Source organism: Haliaeetus albicilla, chromosome 7 (assembly GCF_947461875.1).
Source record: "Haliaeetus albicilla chromosome 7, bHalAlb1.1, whole genome shotgun sequence".
Classification (NCBI taxonomy): Eukaryota; Metazoa; Chordata; class Aves; order Accipitriformes; family Accipitridae; genus Haliaeetus; species Haliaeetus albicilla.
The window spans coordinates 2,563,576-2,580,579 of NC_091489.1; the positions used below are offsets into that span (position 1 = coordinate 2,563,576).

A 17,004-nucleotide genomic window follows, 5' to 3' on the forward strand; every position below is an offset into this window, starting at 1 on the left:
GTGAGGCCCGGCCTGGGCTCAACCACGGGACCGTGGAAAGCCCTGAGCCCCCCCAGCCCCGGGTTTGGGGGGCCGCAGCACCGGTGACACCCCCGGTCCCACGGATGCAGACCCCCCCCCCCCCCTCCACGGTGGCACAGAGGGAGGGAGGGTCCCGGCCCGGGGAACCCGCACGGGGCCGGGGGGGTCGCAGGAGCGGTCAGGCCGGGGCCTGCGGTGGGGGACACACACACACCGGGACCCCCCCGGAGATCCCCGGGACTCCCCACCCCCGCGGGGACCCCGCTGCCGTCATCAGGCTTCAACGTTCCAGACTCCCCGCCCTCCCCGCCATGGGCGCGGGGCCAATCACAAGCGGAGATCGGCTGCTCCGCGTCTTCCATTGTCTTCTCTGCACGTCAATCAAGACGGTCGCCACCAACCGAGAGGCGGATTTTGGGTGGCTCCCGCCCACGAGGAAGTCCGCCTCCTCCGCCTCGAAGGTTTGTCAATCAATCAGCGGACGGCGACAGGCTGAGCTTGCTCCCATTAGCCAGCCGCGCTGTCAATCAGAGATCTGCCCTCCCATTGGGTCTCCGCTTCCGTCCGTCACCTCGAAGGTCCGCGCCCATTGGCGGAGCCGTCACTCCATCACGAGTCCTATTGCTCAGCGGAGCTGCCCATCAAGCGACGAGCGGCAGCGGATTGGCCGGCGATAAAGCATCTCGCCGCCTGTTGGCCACAGCGCCGGCAAGACGGGTGAGGATTGGCCAAGAGGCCGCCGAGAGGCGGGTCACCCAGGGCGGTGCCCGGGCGGCCCCGGAGGAGGAAGATGGCGCCGTGAGGGGGTCGGAGCCGCCGCCGCCGCTCCGGCCGGTTTGTGTGGGTCCGCGGCGGGGGCGGGCGCGCTGAAGCGGAGGGGGCGGAGGCGGCGGCGGGGCGAGGGGCGAGCAGCATCAGCGGTACCGGGTCCGGAAGGGGCGTGCGGCCTTCCCGGCCCGCCCTCCCCGAGCGCCGGGCGGGCGGGCGGACGGGCGGGCGGCGCTTCCGGGGCCGGGGCCCGGTCGGGGGCGGGCCCGTTCACCTCGGCCCGCCTCCCCGGGGACCGCCACCGCCGCCGGGAGGGATGGGGGGGGGGGGGTGCCCCGGTACTTGGCGGTGGGGGCCGCCCCGGTACGTGGCGGTGGGGGCCCGGGGGTATCCGGGCTGCTGCGGGGGTCCCTGGGGGCTGGGGTGGCGGGGAGCGGGCGCAGGGGGTGTCCGGGCCTGGGAGACCCCCTCCCCCCCTTCCACGCGTGGGGGTGAGGGGGGCTGTGAAGGAAACTGCCCCAAATTTGAGAGGAATGGGATTGGGGGGGCTGTGTGGGGAAGGGCATTTCAGCCTCCCCCCCCCCATCCCTGTGGGACGTGGAGTGGGATTTGGGTTCCTTCCCCTCGGGCATTGGTGCTACGGGGGTGAGGGGGCGGCAGGGCAGAGCTGGGGGAGCCGTCCCGGGTCTGGGGGTGCAGCAGGGAGATAAGGATGGAGGTGGTTATCTCTGATCCCCGGGGATGCGCAGAGCAACAGGATCTTGTCCGCTCAGGGAGTCACAGACTGATGCTGCTGGAAGTTTCCACCAGGGCCTGTCGTTGCTTTGGGGGAGCTGCCGCTCAAGTGTACCCCACCATCTGCTTGCTCCCGTGCCTCAAAACCTCTCCTTCCTTGGATGAGCAGAGCAGGGAGCTGCTCTCTCCTCCCTGAGGCTGGTCTTTCCACAGTGTGCTGGTGCATCCTTGGCAGCACGGCCTTCTGGCTCGCTTTATTTTAGCTGCTTCTCCTCTTACTTCTCCTTAAACGCAGCCAAAGCGCCGGGGAGTTTCCCCCCAGCATCAGGGAAGGAGAAAACAAACTCTGATGTTGGCAAGTGGCTGTAACGCCTGCATTGTCACAGGCATGTCGGAGTCAGACCAGGAGTTAAAACAACAACAGAAATCCTGGCCAGTTTATTCTAAGACATCGCTTGATTTCCTGCTGTTAATATGTAAATATGCAGGTGTTTGAGCTCTTTTGTGCCCGACTTTGAATACTTGCTTACGGCCATGACAAACAAATGGGGCTGCTATCATCAGATGTGTTGTTTTCCCCTATGACTGTGCTTAGCTTCATAATCCTGAGCAGTTTTTTTGCAGTTGCTGAGGTCTTTCATGGATTTTAGGGGACTCTGATTCACCTTCACGCTCAAGGTGCTAATTAAAACCACAGTAACTCGGATCAGGTGCGTCAATTGGCTTAAACCGAGTGCTGAAAGTTAGGATCATGTTCACCCCCCTGCCGCACCCCCAAAAAAAATCCATCAGGCAGATGGGAAGAGTGTTTTGGGGAGCAGAGACTCCTCTGCAGCTGGAGTACCTGGACTGATCGCTTGTGCCCTGTCTATAAATTGATGCAGTATTTCCTCTCTCAGAGGGGGGCTGTGGGAAGGTAACAAGGCTATCGTGGTGATAGAGCTTGAAATCATGGTCTAAAATATATAAAACTTTTCCAAACGCCCTCGAAAGGGAGTTTTGTAGCTGTGTAGAAGTGCCTGTGCTGCTTGAGCTGCAGGACGGGGTGTTGGTTGTGGCTGTGAGGACTGGCAGGTACCTTCTCGTCAGCGTTTGCCTCTGTCCCGGTCTCCTCCGATGAGCTGGAAGCTGTAGATCCTGCGGAGGACTGCCTGGCAGCTCCCCAAGGAGAAGGGCTTGTCCTGGGTAGGAAGGAAAAAAACATTTCTCCCCTTTATATCTCTTGTAGAATATTGAAGATAATGGCACAGTTTCCAAAGTAAATAAATTCTTGTGAGAAGCGAAGGAGCCGCCTCTGAGCAAACCTACCAATCGTGCTGGTGTGAGCGGTCCAGCTGGCTGCTAGCAGGCGTTTCCTCCGGCTGGACATGGGGTCTCATGGGCTGGCGCGGTTGGTAAGTTTTCTCTTCCTACAGCTCCATCGCTCAAGTCCTGTGGACTTTTTTTTCCGTGTGCTGTGAGCTCACGGTGGGCTCCTCGAGCTCCTTGAAGCGCCGTCAGGCAGACTTCAGGGTATCTGGACAGTTGGTCGGGGTGCAAGGCACTTGGTCTGTGTGTCCTGGGGCAGGAATGAGTCCTGGTTGTGCTCATTTGAGGAACATAATAAAGGAAACGGTTCTTGTGCCAGAAATCACTGAGTTTTTGGTTGCTTTGCCCTTTTACAGGGGTGAAGGCAGGCAAGGGGTAAGGCGGCTGTTGTTTCCAGTCTGTAGGGAGATGGTTTCCATACAAAACTGCACTTGTGACAAGCTGAGGAAGAGGAGGATGGCCAGAAAAAAAATATTTTATGAATCGGTGCTCTTCAGTTGCCTTAAGGGAGAGTCCTCTTCCGCTTGAGGCTTGGCTGGGCGTTTACAGAAGGGCGAACTGGACCCGAACTGCTCAGCAAATTCTTCGTGGGGCGTGAATAAGCGTGTAACGCAGAGTGGGTGACGGTTTCATGGTAAATGTCTGTGAGAGGGTGCTGGCGGGGAGCTCCTGCCTCTCAGGAGGGTCCGTATCCCCCAGGGTGGATCCAGAAACGTTCCCTGCAGGCAGTGACAGTCCGGTTTCCCAGTTCTGTCCTGGGCAGATACGTGGAGAGTGAAGCCGCATGCTTTGGTACCCGTTTGGTTTCACCACGCTGTAAGCAGGTTTATATCACGTTACACCCTCAGGATGTGAAACTGTCGCTGCTGGATTCAGACATAAATTGTACAAGTGAGAAACTCGTGGAGGGATTACACCGCAACTGCGGCGACACAGGGCTTCTCCCCCAGTCATTATCCTTATTTATTTGTTCGGGCTAATGGAATCTCTCCTGGTATGTGTCTCTCTCTCTGGCCAGCTCAGCGTTGCTCTTATTTGTAGTCAGGGCTGTTAATCCTCAGCAGTGCCCTAATTCTGCTGAAAGGGAGGGTGCAGCCATTGAACTTGGGCAGCCATACAAGCTCCCGGCTTTCTGGGAAGAAAGCGTCCTTTTATCGCAGGCCAGCTTGCTGGGTACGAGCGTCTGATGCTTTCTTCTCTGGGAGGTTGCCACAGCGAGCGGCAGCAAGTGGCTTCAAGGGAATGGATGCCCTTTGCTAAGGAATGGGGCGAGTAATTTCCATGCGATGCCATCCCAGGCGCCTGGGACTCTGCCCTGACTCTTCCTGGGGATTTGTGCGCTTGCTCACGGCAGGACTGTGAAAGAACCTCTGTGGAGCTTCGAGAGGAGCCATGGAGCCTGTGCTGGCGAGGGGCGAGCTGCCTGCCTTTGGGAAGCAGGCTCCTTGGTGACTTGGCCTGGGGCCCGGTCGCTTGGTTTCTTAGTGGCTTTCTGTTTGGTGAAAGGCTTCGCATTCCCAGGGAGATGTCTGTCTTGGTCCGTGCCGTGTGGGACGGCCGAGGGGTGCAGGGGGAGCCAAGGGCCCTCACCTCTGGTTTTATGTGAGCGTTGACTGCATCTCAATTACTTAGAGGACTTTTCTCCCAGCCTTAAGCTGTATTAAGATGTGATGACCGGCCCTTGAATTGGGCAGCAATGCGTACGCCTTCTGCACCATCCCTGCTCGCTGACAGTTTCAAAATGATAGAAACCCCTTATTTTCCCAGTGCAGATGTGCCTTTTGCCCAGGGCTCCTGCAGCCATGTGCTGGCAGCGGGTGCTGCTTCAAGCAAGGTCAAGTTTGCCCTTTCTGAGGTTGGGTGCTGGCCCTGTCACCCTCAGCCAGCCTGTGCTGATGACTCTTGCCTCTGTTGCGATTGATGCTGCCAAGCCTTTGCTGCGCTGGGCTGCGGAGCATGGAGTTTGCTCCATTTGAAACAAAATCCACACCCAGTTTTCCTCACCCGTGTAGTCCCTCATCCAACCCTGAATCTCCCGCAGCTCCCTGGGCAGGAGTGCGATGTTGTTAAACAGCAACTCTGCCTCTGCCAGATCTTCACTTCGCCTGTCCGGAGCCAGAGAGCAGTGCTCTGCCACAGTCCTGGGACACAGTTCTTGCCTGGTCCCTGTAAGCAGCAAAATGCCACTAGCTGTGCTTACACAACAGTTAATTTTTGGCTGGTATGATGTGGTATAAGCCATCCGGGACTTTGTATCTTCATTGTACTGCTTGTCCTCTGCCAGTGCTTCCCATCGCTCGTGCCATCCAAGCATCTCTGTAAATACCACAATGCTGGCTTCCTATCGGCTCGCCTGCACTGGGGCTGCATTTCAGAGATGCTCAGAGTAAACCCCAAGCATCCATATTCCTCAGATGGCCGTAATTCCCCATTTAAAGTCAGGGCATTGTCAGCAGCAGTAATAAAGAGCATTCGAGCTCAGACAAGTTCTCCCTGGCACCTTATCTAGGCAAATATTATCAAGCTATTGAGCTATACAGCAACTGCTGGATGGGGATGACTGGGGAATTTGCCAAAGGAAATGTCAAGGATGAAATGTCTTTCTAGTCCAGAACAAAAGATTTAGCAAATTGTGAGGGTTTAAGAGCCTCTTTCCCTGGCTTTGCTGTCTTAAACCTTTAAAAAGAAACTGTTGTAGCTGCCCTGGTGGCAAGAAGAGTCTCAGCCTCAGTGTTATCGTTCTGCGGCATTCAGGGCAGCAGAAGTGATGAGCATCGGAGATTGTGAACTTGTTCCTCCCTGAGGAAAGCGTCGACAGAGGAAGGCAGCAAAGCCGCAGGGGCAGTGAATCGCCCCCCTCCTTGCAGCTGCCCTTCGGGGTGGCCCTGCCTCATCCCACGCTCCCACCGCACCATCGGAGGAGCCGTGGCCGTTTGCCCTGCGTCCTTCCCACCTGCCTTTGCCTGCCAAGGCCCTCGAGCGACTGGCTTCTCCACCGTAACTTCGCCCCTCTCCTCTCCCCAGTGCGCAGTTCCCATTTAACCGCTGTAGGTTCCGTGGCCCTGGCTCCTGCGGGCACCTCCTGTCCGTGTGCTGCTTGCTGCTGCTCTCTCCTCCCCGCTTGCCGACGTCTTTTCTCAGCCTCCTGAGGTCCCGCTGCTAGCCAGCACCAGCAGCATTTTTTATTCCCCGAAGTGACCTTTTAATTACATAACGACTTAACAAACACTCAGCACTGACAACATACCGAAATAATTGAAACAATGTTTTTCCAGCCTTCAAAAACAGGATTCTGTACCAAAACTCTGTCCTTTTTGATTCCCAAAGTTAGAAAAACAAGCGGCAGGGAGATGGTGTGGGCTGGGAACTGGGAAGCCGTCGGCTCGCCCGGCGTGCCTGCCTCCGCTTTGAAGCGGGGTGGCTCTGCAGGGCAGCAATGGTCTCTGTTAGCCTTGGGGTGGGCCGTGGCTTCAGGTCAAGGCTGTGCTGGGATGCAGGCAAATGAGTGAGGGCTGCAGTCAGTTGCTCACCATAATTGGCATTTCCCTTTGGTGGCAAACAAAGGTCAAAGGAAAGTACGGGGAGAAGGTGATGAGATGGTGAGATTTCTCTAGCCCCTTTGTAACCCCCCCCATGCTGAAGGCATGTGGGTGAGGTGTGACATTTTGGGTGATGCAGGGAGACACTGGGAGAGTCCCTTGGGCATCGGGGCCATGGGCTGGGCACACCGAGGAGCTGCGGTCTCAGCTCTTGCTGCTGGTCTTACTCTTCCATCTCTCTGCTGCTTCCTTGCAGATCAAGAGACAGCATGGCTGCGACTGCTGCTGTCAGCCCCAGTGAATACTTGCAGCCGGCCGCCTCCACTGCCCAGGTGAGTACGGGGGCATCGGCGGGCTCCTGGCTCCCCACTGGGGCGGAGGGAAGTGTCCTGGGGTGCAGAACAGCAAACACTGCATCGTTTGGCCCCTCCTGCCTCCCCTGTAGCCAGCATTGCTGTGTCTGGAGGAGGGCTGATTGCAGGACAGGCTGGGGAAAGGCACTCTGGACTGTTTCCGAACCCCGATGCCAACTCTTCCAGAGTGGTGTTTCTCCTCCCCACGCTGTGTTTTCCTTAAGGACCTCTTAGGTCACATTAGCAGCTGATATCACAAGGTGGTCTTGGAATTAAAACTGCCTGTGACACGCCAGGGTGTGTGTAATGGGTGTAAATACCAGCAGACTTGCAGGGTATTTGCACCTTTATAGAGGTTGTAAGAACATAGGCACACGATTAAAAGGCAGTCGCCATCCTGATGGCTAAAAGCAGCGTGACTGAGGGTTAGCTGAAGGCACACGTGGTATGGGTAATTAAGCCGTTCCCTTAATAAGGGGTGTCTCATTGGCGTGGACTGGATTGCTTCCGAGAGCATTTACCCTTTCCTTCACTGACTTGCTCTCCAGATGTTTGGCACAAGCCCCTGTCTCTAACTTACCCGTCTCCTTCCTGGCTCCCCAGGACTCTCAGCCATCTCCTCTAGCCCTGCTCGCAGCGACATGTAGCAAAATCGGTCCCCCCGCAGTGGAAGCCGCCGTGACTCCTCCTGCCCCTCCTCAGCCAGCGCCTCGCAAACTCGTCCCCATCAAACCTGCTCCTCTCCCTCTGGGCTCCAGTAAGAACAGCTTTGGGATCCTGTCGTCGAAAGGGAACCTCTTCCAGATCCAGGGCTCTCAGGTCGGCACCTCCTACCCCGGGGGGCAGCTGGTTTTTGCCATTCAGAACCCAACTGTCATCAACAAGGGGACCCGCTCGTCCGCCAACATCCAGTACCAGGCGGTGCCCCAGATCCAGGCCGCGGGGGGACAGACCATCCAGGTCCAGCCCAACCTCACCAACCAGATCCAGATTATTCCAGGCACGAATCAAGCAATTCTCACCTCTTCCTCTTCCTCTCACAAGCCCGTGCCCATCAAACCGGCTCCGGCGCAGAAGGGTGGAGCTTCGCCTGCACAGGGCACGAGCAACGTGGTCAAGTTAGCTGGTGGCAGCAACGTGACTCTTACCCTGCCCGTGAACAACCTGGTGAACACCGCTGAGCCGGGCACGCAGGCTCAGATCCTTGCAGAGAGCCCCTCGAAGCCCAGCAAAAAGACTCGGAAAAAAGCCATGTCGCCCGCCCAGCCTGCTGCTGTGGCCGTGGCCGAGCAAGTAGAGACGGTGTTAATAGAGACCACAGCGGAGAACATCATCCAGGCGGGCAACAACCTGCTGATTGTGCAGAGCCCGGGCTCCGGCCAGCCGGCCGTGGTGCAACAGGTACAGGTGGTGCAGCCCAAGCAGGAGTCGCAGGTGGTGCAGATCCCGCAGCAGGCCCTGCGCGTGGTCCAGGCCGCCTCCGCCACGCTCCCCACCGTCCCCCAAAAATCCTCCCAGAACTTCCAGATCCAGACGACGGAACCCACTCCTACACAGGTACCACCTCCTGTGTCCTCCTGCAAGGTCCCTCTGCCCTGTTTCTCCTCTGAGCCCTCACCCAGGCTTTAGAAAGCTGAAGGGTTTTGTGAGCTGCCAGACATTCCCAACTTGGCATCCAGTTTAGGCACCACTTGTGTGGATTCTCTGATGTCTAAGAAGGGTTGGGAACACAGCTGTTCCCTCAACAGGGCTTTATTAAGTCTCCCTTTCTGGCCACCTGCTTTTGCAGGACCTGTAGTCCTTGAAATCTCTGCTGTGCCACCAGCTTGGGTTGGGATGAGCCAGCCTGCTCAGAAGCTCTTGGGAGATGAAGGGAGGTGGGGGATTGGGACTCACAGCCCGTAGCACTGTGTCTTCAGTGTTGCCTTTGGAAACCAGGCTACAAGGCCGAAGCAGCCCTTTGCTGCTGCTCAAGGCCAGGACCTTTCTTCAGGAGGCCCACAAAGGATCTTCAGATGCTCGGGCAACTTCTGCTGTTCTTTGGCTCATTGCAGGCCCAGATTCCTGGGTTGTGTGGGGAGGGCGACCATCGCGGTGGAGAGGGGTCTGCCCGGTGGCAGTGGCTGGTCTCATTCATTCCTCTTCTCTCCTCCCATCAGGTCTACTTCAAAACACCGTCGGGTGAGCTGCAGACAGTGCTGCTCCAGGAAGCCTCGGCCATGACAGTGGCTCCATCTGCGACCTCTTGCAGCAGCCCCGTGTCCCGCACCCCCGGCACGGGGAGCGGCAGCAAGAAACAAGCCACGCGCAAGGAACGCACTCTGCCAAAGATTGCCCCTGCTGGAGGCATCATCAGCTTGAACGCGGCTCAGCTGGCGGCCGCGGCACAGGCCATGCAGACCATCAACATCAACGGCGTGCAAGTCCAGGGTGTGCCTGTCACCATCACCAACACTGGAGGTGGGCTGCGCCCTGCTCTGCGATGGGGTGGGAGGGACAGCAGGATTTAGGCAGCTCCCCGATGCGGAGGACAGAAAGTCACCCCCCCCCCCGCCCAGCAGGACACTTTGCAGCTGCGATGTTGCAGCTTTGTAAACAGATCCCTTGTACCCTGAGGCTGAATGTTGCTGACTGTAAATGTCATCAGCTTCTCTAGCTCCTGTCGCTCCAGGAGGCCCCGAGTGTTTTGTAGGGTATCTATTTGGTGGCTCTGCTGGGTGTTTCCAAGCCTGTCCTGGTAAGATGTGTCAGAGAGGGCGGTTAGCGGAGACAGCCGCCTGCAGGGTCAGGCTGTGCGGTCGTGCTGAGCTGCAGGACATGTCTGAGTGCAGGGGCTGCGGCTGCCCGAGAGCCCAGACCAGCTCTGTTTGCTCCTGAGCTCTGTGCAGGGGAAGGCTGAGCTGTGCCCAGGCCCTTGGGGCGAGATGGGTGTCTGTTTTTCTGGGGAGCTGGGACTCAGCCAGGCAGAGGGACGTGATGGAGTGGGGTTTTCCCTCCTGCAGCACCTCTGGGCCAGCAGCCCCTACCGCAGACCACCCTGCCAGGTCCTGGTCCCGGGGCTGGGACATCTCCTTGCATCCGCCGGGTGCGACGGCTGCTGGTTTGGGCTTCCAGTAGCCAAACCAGGATAGGCTCAGTCACACACACAAGCTCTGTGCTGCGTAGTGAGAGATCGCTATTCCCTGAGAGTGAACTCAGCCCCTTGCCTCCATGGGACAAGTGTCTTCCTTAAGCCGAAAATAGCCAGACATGACCCTAGCCAGTGGCTGGAGCGGTCTGTGAGCCGCAGACAGCCCTGGCGCACGTCTGTCCCTGCGTTGCCTGCTCATCTCCCCGCTGCCAGGAGAAACACATCCCAGTAGCCGCTCTGTCCTCCCCTCCTGCCCAGCAAACTTTCCCAGCCCAGGGCCAGTGGTGTGGGCTGCCACCGGGGAGCCGAGGGGAGGAAGCTGTGTCTGAGGGAAGTTTATCTGCTTTCTGATCCAGAAAGACCTGCTGCCGTGCGGTGGTTTCTCTCTCAGCAAGAACCGGCAGGAGTCCCGGCTCGGTTTTGCAGTCGGAAGCTGTTCTTTCTTGCTTGACTAAACGATGTCAGCATAAAACACGGGCCAGCGTGGTTTCGTGCTCCACAGCAGGCCGCCGTCCTCGCTGGGCTTGCTTTTAAGGGGGTTTTTAATTGCTGCTTTGCGTGTAAATGTGGGGCCAGCCGTGAGCGTCGGGGAGATGCCACAAGCAGATGTTGCTGCTGTCTGCGCTGCTGCCCTCAATGTGCCGCAAGGCTGGCGGGGGGCCCTTGCTGCAGCCCCGGCTGCGAAGGGGAGACCGGTAGGACCTGCTGGCTGCTGCCTGTGAATGACACGAATCGAGTCGGGTCTCAGCTTGGGTTCAGGCAGGACATGCCCGCCTCCCGAGCGGCTGCATGTCTCGCACAGCTGCCAAAGGGCTGCCCCGACTCTTGGCTTCGCGCTTTCCCTCCCAGTGGATATGGTGGCACCTTTGCTCTGCCTGCACCCCTGATCCCATCCTCCCTCTCTGCAGTCACCCCTTCTTTGCTCTGCTGTCAGGTCCCGCTCCTCCTCCTCCTCCTCCTCCTCCTTCTTCCCCGCTGCCCCAAGAGCAGCGATCCCGCTTGCTGACGCTGACCCCGTCTTCTTCTTTCCAGCCCCCGTCACGGCTGCCGGGTGCTGTGCAAGGCCCAGGCTGCCGCCTCCGTGAGCACCCGAGCGTGGAGCGGCCCTTAGGGTCCGGGGTAAGTCCCATTTTTTTGGTCAATATATTGCACGTTTTTTCAAAGTTTCTTTTTTGTTTCCTCTTTGGTCATTTCCCCACCCCGAAGGGTCAAACCAAAAACTTTGAAAAACCGCACAGTATATTCAGAAAAAAGGGACTTACCGGCCCCGCTTGGGGACCAGCACGTGGCGGGGCACGGGGGCCGTGGCAGTGCTGCATGCGGGTCTGGGGGTGTCGAGACCCGGGGTGTCCTGTCCCGCACGCGGGGGGGTCTTTCCTCCAGCCAGCCGCTTCCAGAGGGTTTCGGCAGGACCCGCACGAGGAGCATGGACGGATGCGTTGGGCACCAGCGCGTGGGCGCAGCACGGCCCCCCCCGGGAATGGACGGGCAGAGCCTGACTCCCCCTTTTCCTCCCCAGGCCAGCAGCAGCTGACTGTGCAGAACGTGTCTGGCAACAACCTGACCATCAGCGGCCTCAGCCCGACCCAGATCCAGCTCCAGATGGAGCAAGCGCTGTCCGGAGAGATTCAGCCAGGGGAGAAGAGGCGACGGATGGCGTGTACCTGCCCCAACTGCAAGGACGGGGAGAAGAGGTGAGCACGGAGAGGGAGAGGGCCAGCCTTGCGGGACCGGCACCCGTCTCCAAGGCTAATTGTGGCTTTCCTCGCCAGGCCGGGGGACTCGGGCAAGAAGAAGCACATCTGCCACATCCCGGAGTGCGGGAGGACCTTCCGAAAGACCTCGCTGCTGCGCGCTCACGTGCGCTTGCACACGGGCGAGCGCCCTTTCGTCTGCAACTGGGTTTTCTGTGGGAAGCGCTTCACACGCAGTGACGAGCTGCAGCGGCACGCTCGCACGCACACAGGTTTGTGGCCCCCTCCCTCCATCCCTCCCGGGGCAGCCCCCTGAATCATGGCCCAGCCTGTACAGGGTCCTGAGCCTTGCAAGAGCCAAGGGGATGTGCTGAGCCAAGGACTTGGGATGATTTTAGGCCACCGCAAGTTGTTCTTGTGATTTAACTGAGTTACTGGGAGGGACTGGAGAACTTGGGGCGGGTCTCTGCTGCCTTTGGGCTCTCCAGATGATGGTGGTGACAGAATTGTCACGGGAAGGGGCTGGGGTGAAGGGCTGCAAAGGGGACCTGTCGTGGGGGTGTCGCTGCCACCCTGGGAAGTCCCCGCTCTCCTGACCATGGCTGGTTTAGGGGAATACAGGGACAAAAGCAGGTTGGTGATGGTGCTGCCGGGGCCCTGGCATGCCGGCTGCCATCCCCTGACTGCCGCTGCTCTTCCCCGCAGGCGACAAGCGATTCGAGTGCGCGCAGTGCCAGAAACGCTTCATGCGGAGCGACCACCTGACGAAGCACTATAAAACCCACCTGGTCACCAAGAACTTGTAGGGCCGGGAGCTGCCCCACGGCTCCCTGCCTGCACAGACAGACCCTGCGAGGGCACCAGCCTGTGACGCCGCGGCACTCCAGCGTCCCCGGCCGTGGCCGTCCGCGGAGAGGAGCCCTCAGGGACGTCCTCCTGTCCTTCCTCCGATGCCGCTTGGGCCCCCACGCAGAAGAAGCCCTTTCTGAAGGGTGCAAGGGGCCAATCCTCCCTGTGGATCCCTGGGGCCACGGAGCGGCCCGGTGGTGGCCCGGAGCCCGGCAAAATGTTTCACGGCCACGTGGGAGCTGGGCACGGAGGGGACTGGACGCTCCGGTGCAGGCGGGCCGGGAGAAGCTCCACAGCACATTCCTACTTTATATTTAAAGTCTATAAATAGCTATAAATATCTATATAACCCCATTTGGAAGGTCCCTTTTTTCTATGGAGATCGTTGCCTTACGCTCCCTGCTCCCAATTACGAACACTGTGTATTGTGAGTGCTTTTTTTAATCTTTATTTAATTTCTCCGTAAGATGCTGCCCATCTTCTTTGCCCCCCTTTTCTCCTAACATTTCTTTTCCAATACTGAAGAGGTTTCTTTCTCTCTGATGATTTCTCTCTCCCCACTTTTCTGTTTCCAAGTGCCGAGGCGTTTCCTTTTGAATTTTGGGACTTCAGCCCCTTTTCCTCCCCTGTGTGCTGTCCACCATCCCCACTGTGTACAGTGTACATTGTATCATAGATTATATTGCTTTTGTGTTTACTACATGTTTAAAAAACATATGGCTTGTTATTTTTGAGCTTTTAAATTAAACAAATTCACTTTATTTTTTAGTTGTAACTGCCCGAGGTTGTTTTCTGGATTACGTGACAGATCTGTTATACTTTATTAACTGTAACTGGTTGGCCGGTGTGGAGTCAGCCGGGAGCTTTCCTTGCTAAATAAATTTAGTCACCAGAGGCAAATCCAGTGCAGCGTGTGCCACTGAGGGTCCTTTCTCTCCCGAGCCGGCATGGTGCGAGCCACGGTGCTGGGCTGGGCACTGCCGCGACTGGGGCTGCGCTGGCTGCAGCCGCAGCAAGAGCCAACCGCGGCGGTGAAGAGCTGAAGGCGAAATGCTCAGTGCGGCTGCAGGGAGGGCGAGCTGCCGGACTTCTTGGGCAGAAAGAAAGTGGAGTTTATTTACAGGAATCCCAAATGTTGCTGGAAATGAACTTATTTACAGGAAAACAGTCCTGGGCTGTGGCTGGATGTTTGGAGCTGCTGCTGTGTGCGGGAGCAGCTCTGCTGCCGGGGATGGCCATGGCCACCATCTCTGCCCTCTGTGCCCAGGGACCCCGGCACCACGATCCCAACCCCATCACCGGCCGGTAAGATGCACGGCACCGGCATCTCCCTGCTCCAACCGGCCCTTGCCCCTGTCAGCACCCGCTCCCTGCTGCTGGAGGGAGCAGGACGCGTGGCCGTGGGCTCTCCCACCACGGGGACGTGGGGCTGAGCCTGCCAGTCTCTGCAGGGTGAATCCTCCAGCCCCTCTGTAAGCGCAAGGGTGCGATCCCACCGTCCCCGGCATGTCCCTCCCTGTCCCCTCTCCCCATCTTGCGGCACCGGAGGGCTCTGGGCTCATCCCCTCCGCGTGGCTGGAGGGCCGTGGCTGTCCCGTGGGTCTCGGCTCACTCCGTCTTCACGACCATCTTCTTGACAGCCCGCCGGGACGTGCCGCACTTGCTGTTGATGACGGCGTTGAAGTTGCAGCCGCGGCCGCACATCTTGGTGACGTACTCTGCGGGGTGGAGGGGGGACCCGACCCCACTCACAGGTGGTACCGTGGCCTTTCCTGACCCACCGCCATGGCCGAGACGGCACCAGGAGGGGACGAGGGACCCCCATTCCGCCCCCCCATCCCCTACCTTTGATGGCGTTGACCACGGCCACGGGCAGGCGGAGGGGCCGCTCCATGGTGGTGTTATTGTGGGCGATGCGCTGCCCCGTGGCCGATGACCGGGCCAGCGTCTCCCGTGAGAAGAAGTAATCGAGCAGCCGGCGGGTCATGAGCTTGGGCTTGTCAGTGGAGACCTGCGAGAGGTCGTCCAGCTGCGGGTGGGTGATGTAGACCCCTGAGTTGGGGACCAGCTCCAGTTTGGGCCTCCCGTTTTCCTGCGGCAAGGGGGAGAGTTCTCGTCTGGGTCCTGGATGGAGCCTGGGGACACCCCTACTCCATCCTTGGGCTCCCCTGACCCCCTCCATCCCTTGGGAACCCCTGGGCTGTCTCTCCTGTGCGCTGGGGGAACCCCTTTGTCCCCTCTGCTCCAGCCACAGCGCTGTGCCCAGTGGCAACCCAGGAGCCTTGGTGGGACCCCAGGTCTCCGGTGGGACCCCAGGACTCTTGGTGGGACCTCAGGTCCCTGGGGGCACCCCAGGAGCCTTGGTAGGACCCCAGGTCTCTGGTAGGACCCCAGGAGCCTTGGTGGGACCCCAGGAGCCTTGGTGGGACCTCGGGTCCCTGGGGGCACCTCAGGAGCCTTGGTAGGACCCCAGGTCTCTGGTGGGACCCCAGGAGCCTTGGTAGGACCCCAGGTGTCTGGTGGGACCCTAGGAGCCTTGGTGGGACCCCAGGAGCCCCGGCCAGCCCCCACACACCTCGATGGGTGAGGCCCAGAGCGGGGTGCCATCGGGCAGCGTGTCCCCCCGGCTCTCCTCCCAGAGGCAGGCGGTGTCGGTGAGTGCGGCCGGGCTGCCAGCCCCCTCCTCGGTGCCCAGGCAGGGGGGGAAGCTGCCGCGCAGCCCTGCCCGCAGCCGCCAGGCCGGGGGGCTCCGCGGGACGTCGGCGGGGGCACAGCCCTGCTCCCCAGGGCTGGGAGCAGAGAAGGGCTGGAGCCCCCCAACCTGCGGGGACAGAGGGGGGGTTGGCTGGCCATGGGCGTCCCGCTCATCCCAGTGCTGCTGGGGGCTGGGGGCAAGCTGGTCCCCAGCCTCCATGGGGTGAGGAGCTGTGTGGGTTGGGGACACGGGGGCAGAGCTGTCCCCAGACCCCCACCCCGTGGGGACTGAGACCCACCTGCATGGCGGAGTTGCTCTCCAGCAGCCCCACGAGCCCCTTGAGGAACTGGATGTTGCTGTCACTGACGCCTGTGGGGACACGGGGAGGGGGTCTCAGCCATGGGACAGACCCTGTCCTCGGGTGGGGGGGACCGGGCAGCTCCCCTCTGTCCCCCACAGCCCTGCCAGCCTGTGCCTGTCCCCTTCCATCCTTCTGTCCCCATTCACCCTCGACTGTCCCAGTGCCACCCCACAAACTGGATCCCCTTCCCAGCCCATGGTGCGGTCGCTGCCGTTACCAATGCAGCCGGTGCCTGAGGCCAGCAGGGTCCTGGTGGCGGTGGCAGCGGTGGCTAAGGGTCCCCCGCGGCCACCCCTGGAGGACAGCAGGTCGTTTTCCTCCTCCAGACTGCGGACCTGGTTCCGGAGCTGCCGGTTCTCCCGCTCCAGTTGCCGGATTCGGCGGTCACGGTGCAGGACGGCCTCGTCCCGGGCTGCCAGCGCCCGCTGCAGCTCCTCCACCTCCATCTCCATCTCCCGCAGCAGCTGGGCGTACAGCCCCGTCACCCTGCCTGCCCGTGGACCCCAGCCCCCCCCGGCACCTCCCAGCTCCCAGGGGCTTTTGGGTCCCCATGGGTGACTGGGGCTGGCCCGGGTGCCCCGGTACAGCCGGGGTCTTTTCCTGGCTGCGATGTCCTCGGTGAGCAGGAGGACCCTTGGGGATGGGGAGGGAATGGGGTCAGCAATGGGTCTCCTGCGGGGGGTCACAGCCCCCTCCCCAGTTTGGGGACACAGGGGGTGACACGGGGACGTGCCCCTGCCCGGTACCTGCCGTGGCCCGGGCTGGATGCGGGGCACTGTGGGTCCGCGGGGTCCTGGCCCCCCGAGTGTTCGTCCTCATCCTGGGGCTCGGCCCCGCCGTCGGCCATGGGTGCCAGCGTCAGGGTGCACCAGCCCCCCGGCACCTCACTGGGGCCGTGGGACCCCCGTCCTGCTTGGAGACGACCTGGCGGGGGGACAAGGGGTGGCCCCTCAGCACCCGTCCTGCTCCCTGCCCCATCCTGCACCCCCTGCCCACCCCGTGCCCACCTCCCCTCGTCCCTGCCGTGTCCCCTCTGTCCCCATTCCCCCCAATTCCCAGAGCCCTGCCCCACAGGCCCCCCTGTCCCCTCACCCCCCCCATCCTCAGTGCCCCCCCAGTGTCCCCCAGCCCCATGTCTTGCCCCCACTTTCCCTGTCCCCAATGTCCCCAAATCCCTGTCCCCCCTTCTCCCAGCCCCTTGTCCTTTGTCATCACCCCCCCAGTTTTTCCCCCAGACCCAAACACCCCGTCCCCACCTTCCCTGTCCCCAGTGTCCCCAAATCCCTGTCCCCCCCCGCCCCCAGTGTCCCCCCATTATCCCCCCAGCTCCTGTCCCCCGTCCCCACGGTGTGTCTCCCGTACCCTCACACCCCGTCCTCCGTCCCCCCCCCTCATCCCATCCCTGTCCCCGCCCCTCCCCCCCCCCCGGCCCGGGGGACACTGTACCTTTAAGAGCCCCTCCATGTGCCTGTTTACAGCCCTGACACCACTTCCGGGTCTCCGCGTCCCACCCACGCCACCCCCCCTCCAATTGGCTGGCAGCGTTCCTCA

At 60.4% G+C, this 17,004-nt stretch overlaps 2 protein-coding genes across 6 annotated transcripts; one reads left to right on the forward strand and one right to left on the reverse strand.

The window, feature by feature from the left end:
* Positions 1 to 770: 770 nt before the first annotated feature.
* On the forward strand, positions 771 to 13,158 carry SP2 (Sp2 transcription factor). 5 transcript variants are annotated; one of them, XM_069786487.1, is made up of 8 exons: positions 804 to 855; positions 2,753 to 2,918; positions 6,628 to 6,703; positions 7,328 to 8,281; positions 8,884 to 9,184; positions 11,374 to 11,548; positions 11,627 to 11,820; positions 12,254 to 13,158. In XM_069786487.1, the coding sequence occupies exons 3-8, from the start codon at positions 6,641 to 6,643 to the stop codon at positions 12,352 to 12,354; spliced, it is 1,788 nt and encodes a 595-aa protein (XP_069642588.1). In that variant the 5' UTR covers positions 804 to 855; positions 2,753 to 2,918; positions 6,628 to 6,640; the 3' UTR covers positions 12,355 to 13,158. The 5 variants fall into 5 exon arrangements, with proteins under 5 accessions (XP_069642587.1, XP_069642586.1, XP_069642588.1 ...); XM_069786488.1 differs by lacking the exon at positions 804 to 855 and adding an exon at positions 1,439 to 2,234; XM_069786486.1 differs by lacking the exon at positions 2,753 to 2,918 and having other exon boundaries at positions 771 to 861.
* On the reverse strand, positions 13,134 to 16,969 carry LOC138685967 (uncharacterized). The gene is made up of 7 exons (XM_069786490.1): positions 16,900 to 16,969; positions 16,200 to 16,377; positions 15,671 to 16,086; positions 15,391 to 15,461; positions 14,973 to 15,218; positions 14,243 to 14,489; positions 13,134 to 14,115 (listed from the first exon to the last, which is right to left on the reverse strand). The coding sequence occupies exons 2-7, from the start codon at positions 16,298 to 16,300 to the stop codon at positions 14,006 to 14,008; spliced, it is 1,191 nt and encodes a 396-aa protein (XP_069642591.1). The 5' UTR covers positions 16,301 to 16,377; positions 16,900 to 16,969; the 3' UTR covers positions 13,134 to 14,005.
* Between the last annotated feature and the right edge of the window lie 35 nt (positions 16,970 to 17,004).

Excerpts from the sequence above, each read along its gene's own strand:
- SP2 (XM_069786486.1), top strand. The coding sequence starts at position 6,641 with ATGGCTGCGACTGCTGCTGTCAGCCCCAGTGAATACTTGCAGCCGGCC. Across the intron at positions 6,704-7,327 it reads CGGCCGCCTCCACTGCCCAG|GACTCTCAGCCATCTCCTCT; the intron begins GTGAGTACGGGG and ends CTGGCTCCCCAG. Across the intron at positions 9,185-11,373 it reads CACCATCACCAACACTGGAG|GCCAGCAGCAGCTGACTGTG; the intron begins GTGGGCTGCGCC and ends TTTCCTCCCCAG.
- LOC138685967 (XM_069786490.1), bottom strand. The coding sequence starts at position 16,300 with ATGGCCGACGGCGGGGCCGAGCCCCAGGATGAGGACGAACACTCGGGG. Across the intron at positions 16,087-16,199 it reads TCCAGCCCGGGCCACGGCAG|GGTCCTCCTGCTCACCGAGG; the intron begins GTACCGGGCAGG and ends CCCATCCCCAAG. Across the intron at positions 14,116-14,242 it reads CGTGGTCAACGCCATCAAAG|AGTACGTCACCAAGATGTGC; the intron begins GTAGGGGATGGG and ends TCCACCCCGCAG.